General features: G+C 44.4%; 1 protein-coding gene across 2 annotated transcripts in view; it reads left to right on the top strand.

Annotated features, from left to right (window-relative positions):
• Positions 1–251: 251 nt before the first annotated feature.
• Positions 252–8924, top strand: part of PLPP1 (phospholipid phosphatase 1) — a 55373-nt gene continuing 46700 nt past the window's right edge. For both annotated transcript variants that reach the window (XM_424730.8, XM_004937240.5), the window contains exon 1: positions 252–454. In XM_424730.8, the coding sequence (XP_424730.3) occupies positions 397–454 (58 nt within the window). In that variant the 5' untranslated portion in view covers positions 252–396. The remainder of the gene's footprint in view (positions 455–8924) is intronic.

Raw genomic sequence — 8924 nt, 5'->3', positions numbered from 1 at the left:
AGGCCCCGCCCCGTCCGTCCGTCCGCCCCCCGCGCGGAGGAGGGGCTCCGCGCCTCACACGGCGGCTCCGCGGGGCGGAGCGGGCGCCATCGGCGGGCAGGGTCGACGCCTTAGCAGCGTCTGCCTTGTGGAGTGTGCCGGCCACGGGCGGGGGCCGGGCGGTGCTCCTTCGCTCCCGCCTCCCCTCCCACCGACCTACCCCCCTCCCCCCGCCGCCTCCCTTAAAGCGCGGTGGGCGCCGCAGTGGAGGCAGTAGCGCAGTGCGGGTGCAGGGCGGCGGGGGGCGGGCGCCATCGGCTCGGGTGCGGCTGAGCTTTCCTGCCCGCCTCCGCTCCCCTCCCGCCCCTCGGGCTCCGGCTGTCACCGCGTGAGGAGGAGCCGCCGCGCGCCGCCAGCATGTTTGACAGGACGCGGCTGCCCTTCGTGGCGCTGGACGTGGTCTGCGTGGTGCTCGGTAGGTCGGCGGGCGCGGGGCCCCGGGCCTGGCGTCGGGCGGGGGCGAGGGCGCTCCGTGTCCCGCGGCGCTGCCTTCCGCACGGTCCCGCGCTGACCGCATGCACGGCGCTACCTCCCGCGCGTCCCCGCACCTCTCCCCTCTGCTTCTGTCCGCTCCGCTCCTTCCTCCTCCTCACTTCACTGCCACCGGCGAGCACGCTCAGGAATCTGGTCACTGGCTGCCTCCAACCGTCCCCGGCTCTTGTCCCGGCGGGGTCGGGTCCCAATGGAAGCGGCAGGCAGGGCGGCAGGCTGCTAACGCTCCGGGCTGGGTGAGGGCACAGGAGCGCCGGGAGCTCCTGCCTTTTGTTCTCCGCTGTTCCTTCCCGCACCTCCCAGGCTGGCTGTCCAGCCGCCTGCGGCGGAGCTCCCTACGGGGAGGCGAGGAAGGGGTCTGCGGCCTCGGAGCTGCCCTGACTGACGAGCCAGGGGCAGCACTGGGAAAGCTCCTCGTACTGTTGTCAGAAGTGGCGGGTTAGGTGTTGTGCAGCGGAGATTCAAGTTGCTTCAAGGTCTGAGTTGTGTGCTTACTCAGAGGGGCTAAGCTCTTGCTGCAGGTTGAGGTCTGAAGTGGAATGCATTGGTCGGAGCTGTCTGTGCTCACGCCGCTGAGCAGCCGGCATGGGGCTGGGCGAGGGGCTTTGGTGCGGGGCTGAGCTCAGGTGTTGGACCGCAGCGCTGCCGCTGCTTCCCTGTGCTGGCCCAAAGAGCGGCATCCTGCTCACTTGTCTCTGTCAGTCTGTCCCTCCTTCCCTCTTAGAACCACAACTATGACCTGTCAGTTGTCGTTCTCTTCTCTGTAATCACACAGCATAAGCAGTGACATTAATTATTGATCAGCGTAGGGGATTTGCAGTGCTGTGACTCTCCTGGACCTTTGGGTGTTGGGAACCAGGGAAGCATCTTTGTGTCTGACAGACTGCTCTTCTTGGTGACTTGGAGGAAGGCATTCATAAGGTGTTCCTTTTTTTTGCTTGCTTTCTCTCTCTCTCTTTTTTTTTTTTTTGGCTGTTCTTAATCTTCCCTTAGTACTCAAAAGAGTTCTGCACTCCAGTGATGAAGCTGGGCATGCTCTTGTTGTGTTCAGCAGGCAGTGTTCAGACAGGTCTGGCTCATTAAATGTCTCGTTTGGAGATATCTCTAGCATCAGTATAAAACATACGAGCCATGTTCTTGCTTGCTTAGGCTGGTGATAGGCATTAGATGCAGGTTGTTAGTCTTCCTAACTGAAGGAACTAAATGCCATTCAATGACAAAACCTGTGGTTGATGGGACGAGTTTTTTCCTCCCTTCTTCCTTGGTAAGGGAAGATGTGGCCAGTGCACAATATGAAGCACCTTGACATTTGCGACTCTAAACATGCTGAATTAACAGGTTTCAGTAAAATTCCGTTTGGGACAAAGTAATAGAAATGAAGGAATTGGTTAGGTACTAGATAAAGGACTGAGTTCTTCTCTCTTCCTCTGCTCTTTACCTCCCGCATAACCCTGGGAGGGTCCTTAGGACATGGGCTTTAAGCCTGTGCCTCTGGAGAGGGGATCTGTTTTATTTTTTTCAGTATGAGAAAACTGGTTCCTTTTCATTCTGCTTTGCCCTTCCCCCTACTCATGCATTTTGGTGTCTGATCAAATGGCCTAGGTAACTGCCCAGATAAAGTGTCTTGCAGCTAACCTGATACATAGTATCTCCACTAAAAAGACCATAAAGCCTCCAAGAGGAAACTTCCCGAACTGGGTAGTAAACCAGCTTCAATTAAGGACTGAGCTCTGTCTCCGTGTAAGAGCCTGTTCTGCCTTGCAGAGGGCTACCAGCACTGTGCTTGTGACCCTGAGGTAGTTCTTGCTAAGGAGCAGTTTGTCTTGCCTCTTCTCTTCTTGTCCCTCTCCCACCTCTGCTTTCTCTCTGTCAGTGAAGATGGGTAAGAAAAACAATAATTGTTGTCTTAGCATTGCAGGACAGAAAAAGCAAGGATATCACTTCAAGTAATGATGACCTGACTCGTGAGGTCACTGTGAATGCGGATGACTGGCTGTATGTTGTGTGACTTGTTCTTCCAACCATTCCTTGCACAGCTTCAACTTTCCCAATGTCTTAGAATACGAATGTTCCAGAAGGGGAGGAAGAGACTTAAAATTTCATCAGGTGTTGTTTTTGTGTGTGATTATTTTTAAGCTAGTTGATTGAAAGGTCTGACAAGCGCTGAAGAAGGAACCAGAGGGAAGAGATGGAATTGCTAACTTCAAGTCATAAAAGAGCAGGTTAGAGTCTACTGGTTAATGTAGTGTCAAGCCATTGGACTTGCATTTCAGGCAACCAAAATGACCCAAAGTTTCTCTTAGAGGAAGCTCCCTCCCTGTCCACCTTTCTACCTGGTAAAGGAGAATTCTCGGAAGGTGATCTTAGGCTATTCTTCTTATCAGAATATTCATTTTCTCTTGATAAGCATCAAACCATTATCTAACAAAGCCCACACAGGCTGCAGACTTCTGCAGTGCTTGCTGTTAGAAGCAGAGCAGTGAGGAGGCTGTGTGCTGCAGTGCTGGCTGTGTGTGTGCTGCATTTCTGCACGAAGGTCTGCAGTAGTGCTGGGGGAAGTTCCCTTACTCTGTGTAGTCCAGTATACATCAGTCAGCAACTACTTGGTTCTCTGGAAAGCATAATGGGCAGGGCTACAGAGCTTCTTTCTCTTACATGATAAGATTTACTGCATGTTCATCCTTATTTTATTGATGGAAACACGTTTCATATGGCACAGCACAAATGTGTCTAGGACTTACATTCAATTTAAATAGTAAAGCTGTTTTACACTTATTCTGAGAGTTGGGCTATTTCTTATTTATTATATGTTCACAAGGATAAATAACAGCTTATAAGAATGAATTTTGGTTAGGTTTTGACTGATGTCTTCAACAGGACTATTATTTGACTTTATTAGGCTCCTTCTTAAGGCAGCTAGAAAACATCTTAAGAACAAAGTTGGGAATCATCCTAGAATGAGTGAGAGAGTATTAAATATGTTTACTTTTAGACCAAACTCATTAGGTGTAAGACAGGCTAGTATTGGGAAAAAATGTAATTTATTTAATTTATAAATAACTTCTGCAGAGGTGACCAGGGAGTGAGGAAAACTTTCTGTGTGAAGTTAGAGTCTAGGACAACTTAGTTCAGGTCTGTGTTCGGTGCAATTCTTGTTCAACTTCACTGCAAGGATCAGGTTCAGCTGAAGTGTTTCCTGTCCTCTTACTTGATTTGTCAGTGATGCTATAGCTATTGTTAGCAAGGAGTGTACTTGTCATTGTGATTGCTGCTGTAGTGTAAGAATATGTACAACCTAAAATTAGGAAACATTAATTAAAAAAAAAAAATCAAATAGTTTAGACCTTCACTCTTCTGATCCTTCTGCAGTAGGCTGGAAATAGTGCTGAACGACTTAAGTACTTGGTTTCAAAATGCCCGTGAAAGCTTACCTGCTGCCTAATTGTTCTTTTGCGGTGGGATTGTCTACTTCTCAAATACTTAAGCTCCCTGAACTGCAAGTAGTAAAAACAAAAAGAGAGGGGATCTGTAGGCTGGTGGTGGTGGGGAGGATGAGATGGTGGCAGTCTTAATTTGATGTCCCAAAACTACTTTTAAGTTCATTTGAGTAAGAGAAGGGGGAGTTCTATTCTTCTAAAAAAGAACACATGAGCAAAAATAAAATACAGACTGCTTACATGGCTGTTTTTCTCTCTAAATATTGACTATTTAGATTGCAGGGATATGCTGTGATACAGGGTGATATGATAAATACCAAACATGCATATAGAGCAGGCATATCTTCTTTCACAGTGTGTGTTGTAGGGAAGGGTGATGGCTTGGACCATCCTGTGTTCCTGTACAATGTTTTTGACTTAAGTACTGTTATTCTGTTCTGCAAGCATTTGTTGGTGAAGGCAATGTTGTGCAAGACAGCAAGGTGTTGCTGTTCAGTGAAGAAAGGCCTGCTTCTATGTGGGTTAGAACTTCCTGATTGATTGCCCTAGTTTCAATAAAACATCCTCCCCTCTTACTTATGACTCACAGATACATGTATCATGGGTCACCATTCTTATTTTCCACATCATGTATATACTTAACCTTTTTTTTCCTCTAGTGCATGAGTCCATAGTTAAGCCATAATAGATTTGTGTCAAAGAGCAGCTTATCTTCAAATGACACTTTCCACTGAGTACCACAGGATGGTGTTCAGTAGGACTCTTTAAGTTGCTTGGAAGCACATTTGTCACCTAAAACTTGGAAAGCCTTCCCTCTCACACAGTGCTTTCTTGAACACATAAGACTGATTTTTTTTTTTTTCAAGTTGAAGCACTGTTCCTGGGTACTTGATATGGAGACCCTCTCTGTCTTGCTAGAAATCCTATGGAAGACCTTAGAATTTGACTAGTTAATGAACACTTCAAAGTCAGCAGTCAGCTTCTTGCTTTGCCAGGTGTTGCTGTTAAGTGTTATTTTGTCCTCTGGCTAACCTGTTCTCACAAGAGAAGTTCTTGCACTTGCCTCTAGCAGCACCATGTAAATCCTGATTCACCTTCCAGTGACTTCCTGTGAACCAGATCTTGAACTTAGCACTATACATTTCATTCTTGGCAGAGCAGAAGAAGATGCTTCTTACAAATGCTCTAATCCTGGTGTGTTTTATCTGAAACAGGCAGAAGGGCTCTTTACAGAACGCTACTATGAGGATTGTACCCTTTGTTCAAGGGAGCAGAAGAGATATTCCTGTTTCTATATTCTATAGAAAATGAAATACTGCACTACAGCTAAATGGTGAAATAGCACATCCCTCATTGTAGAAGTGATCCTACTTCATCTATATAGCTGCTCTGATGAAAGCTAGAGCCTGTGCTGATTCAACACATTGAGATGACTTTAAAGAGTTGGATCATATGAGCTCATACTAATGAAAAGCACCTTTGCTTGGCATCTGTATAGTCACAGCCCTGGTCTAAGAGGGCAAAATGTTGGTTGATTGTTGATGCTTGGTAGTATGTAGGAGCACTATCATGCTGACAAGATGCCAAAGATCAGGTAAAGCTGTGATAGCTTACTGTCTGTGAGCCTTCTGACTAACTTAGACTTATGCCAGACAGATGAGTACTGCTTCCTAGATCGGGAGAATTTAAACAGCAAAACAGACTTTGGATGGTAGAGAAAGGGAAATATTTTGTTCAGCACTTTCTGTTTTTTAATTTAGAAGCTCATTGGTAAAAAATATACTACCCTTAGAAGGGTGGCTGTGAAATCTGTCAGGGCTTCATTGGTATGGGCTTGGTTACTGCTATGTCTGCTCTTGAATGGGAGATGGGCTCTTCCCTATCCCATATCTGCCCCTTCTCCCCCTGCCTCGCCAGAGAAAGCCTGTCCTTCTTGGGGACTAACCACATAAAACAGATTTTGTGAGGTGGCTTTGAGATGTTAGCTAGCCCTCCCTGGTGTAGAACTAAGGGTCACAGCTCTTTGCTACCTGATCCTTTCCTAGAGAAGGAGAAAGTAGGAGCTGTACTGAAGCAGATCTTTGACCAGTCTTTTCTCTAAGTGTAGAAGTGATAATATAACAAATTTCAGCATGCCAGTGTCTTCCTTTCTCTTTGAATAACTTGGATTTTTCTCCCTCAAACTTACATTATGCATTCCTATCCCTCTGTAACTTGGTCTTTTCATTGCTGATTATAGTAAGCCTGTTACTGATTCTTAGATAACTGAGTACTAGGATGTTAAAGAATACATATGTATCTATAACTGTAGCTTCCTTACTTTCGGGTATCCAAAAGGCAGTGGATTCAGGTTACCTTAAGCTGATGCGACTGTTTTGGCAGCTAGTAAGGTGAGAGAATAGCTTCAGTCAGGAACTGTTCTCTATTAAATACTCCAAAATGACTTCTCAGTCAGCATATCCCATGTGTATTTACTTGGTGTTTCTTGAGTGAGCTCTGTAGCGTTTTTCCTGAGTCAGTGAAATCAAAGTCTTCAGTGAGTCTATACTGCAGTGCTGTTGTCCAGTTAAAATATTCCATCCCGGTGTGGTGGCTGGCTCCAGAGCTAATGAGATTCCTGGGGAATGGAAGTACAATTATTTCTGTTTGTGTGCTTGCTTCCCATCACTTCTTTAATCGTAGGATTCCAGCCATCAAACCTGGAAAATGCAAGTGCTAATCAGTAATGTGTGGTAACTTAGATCACAGGCAAAACAGTGGTGATTTTTCACTAGAACTGGGAAGCTACTCCTGTTCTATTATATGCGCACTGGAAGATTTCTCTGCACTGTGGCAGTATTAATCACTCTAGAGTCGAGAGCAGTGTTATATAGATAGTTATAGGTTCTGGTTAAATCAATATTGCACTCTTCTGAATCAGTACAAAGCAAATGCTCTGGTAACCCAGAAGTACGTAGAATGTTATTTGTTACTTTTCTCTTTTTAATTCTATTTAGTTCTAGCTTAATGCAGAGTTTGTTTTCAGTAGCTACGTGCTCTATGGGCATTAAGAGAACCATGGAAGGAGGAAAAGAACCCCAACAAAACAACGAAAAGCTCAATGCCTAGAAATACTCATTACAAGCAGAATGGCATGCAGCACTATGTATGTGTGAAGTCCTTGTAGATGACGAAGTATACAATCTTATGGGAATAGTAAGTCCATTTGTAGCACTGCCGCTGTAGAGCTGTAGTTTGTTAGAGCATTTTTAAACGTTATGATTCTAAGCCTCAGTGAGGAAAAGAGCATTTATATTCCAAACAAATAATTTCCTGTTTTACTAGAGACTGAATGGTATTTTAGATCAGGATGTATGTGAAATTATCTGAAAGCCTCTTGCTGTTCACCTCCTCAAAACAAAGATTAAAATGGAAAAATAGTTACAACTACTGAAATTTAAAAGAATGCTGTTCTTAAATGATACTTGAAGTTCACATCAACTGCAACTTAAAAAAAAATAATAATAATTCCTCCTTGTCTTGCCAACTGCCGAATTTGACATTTCAGTTTCTTTGCTATTTTGTGTTCACTGTTTGTAAGTGTATTACCTTAGGTAGGTTGTTTGTAGAAGATCCTGATCTTAGGGAGTGTGTATGTGGTTTTATTATCTGTGGGCTTTTAGATGTTCTATACAGTACAGTCAGAGCCTTTAGTAGGGCACATAATACAGTGATAAATATTTGATTTCACCTCAATAGGAAGGGTTATAGTGGGAGAACTCATTCTCCTTTCTTCTGGCTGCGGCCAGCTCACTTCCTTTGAGTACGGCAATGCAAGAAACTACTGATGTTTCAGTTTCCCTTTCCCACTCTTACCTTAGTCTTTTTTTTTGTCACTTTTAGCAGTTAATCTGTTGGTCTTTATTCTTTGTCAGGTGTCAGTTATAACAGAAGCTGGCCTCTTCCTGCTGGGTGAACTGCTGATAAATTCCATGTGGTTGTTTCTGGGCTTTCTTAGCTTGGACCTCCTCCACCTGCCGACCAGAAGTTGAACCCAGGGCACAGATGTTTGCTTGTGTCTTCCTACAGGATTGCTTGAGCCACTTGGTTTTCTCTGCATTGAATAGAACAATGTAGAGATGAGGTAGTGATAAATCTTAGCTCTTCCTACTTTTGTACTTGTACTTCCCTAAATGCTCACAGAGAAGACAGCTATGGGTTTTTTTGCACTCCCAACAGGTGCTTCTAAAAGTTTTTTTTAAGTTGATAATACCATCTTCTTGGAGAGTGAAATGCAGAATTAAGAGAATACAATCCACTTATTCAAAGATGAAACAGATAGACAAACATTGTGTAATACAGACAAGTGAATTAATGTTGCCATTTAGTACTAAATGCAGGGAAACTATTGATTCAGTTGTAGTTTACTGCTAGTAAATGACTGGACTAGAAAACATGCTGTCCTGCTTTTAGGCTGCATAGCTCAAAGTAAAGTTTCCTTTGTCGCCTGCCACCACCACCATTGCTATTTTTCAACTGAAGTGTAAGGCATGGGGAGGGAGTCACTTAGTGAAACTTTTGCCAGCTGGTCCAGGCTGCTCATCTGGCTTTTCTGTGAGGCAACTGGCGTATAAGAAAATAATTCAAAATGCAGTCCATCTACAGTTGCAAATTTATTACTGGCGGTGTAGCAAAAATTCAAATGTAATTTGGCTTTTACAGTGTGTTTCTATTGATAATTAGAGCCTTGCACAGATTCTAGTGTTACCAGAATAATTGGTGTGTGGGTGATTAAAAAATATTTTTCATTCCTTTGGGTAGAAGATTAAGATTAAATCTTCTGGGAAGGTTTCTGACACCTCACAAGGAGGCTACTCTCGCTTTTCATCTAGTGAATATAGCTTTTTGTCCATCCCTCACCTTTAAGAGTCAAAAGTCTAAACACTTTTTTTTCTTAATTTTTTTCTCCTTTCTGTG

This window comes from Gallus gallus, chromosome Z, assembly GCF_016699485.2.
Source record: "Gallus gallus isolate bGalGal1 chromosome Z, bGalGal1.mat.broiler.GRCg7b, whole genome shotgun sequence".
Lineage (NCBI taxonomy): Eukaryota > Metazoa > Chordata > Aves > Galliformes > Phasianidae > Gallus > Gallus gallus.
Note: the sequence above shows the minus strand (reverse complement) of the source record. Positions and strands in the feature narration are given on the sequence as shown.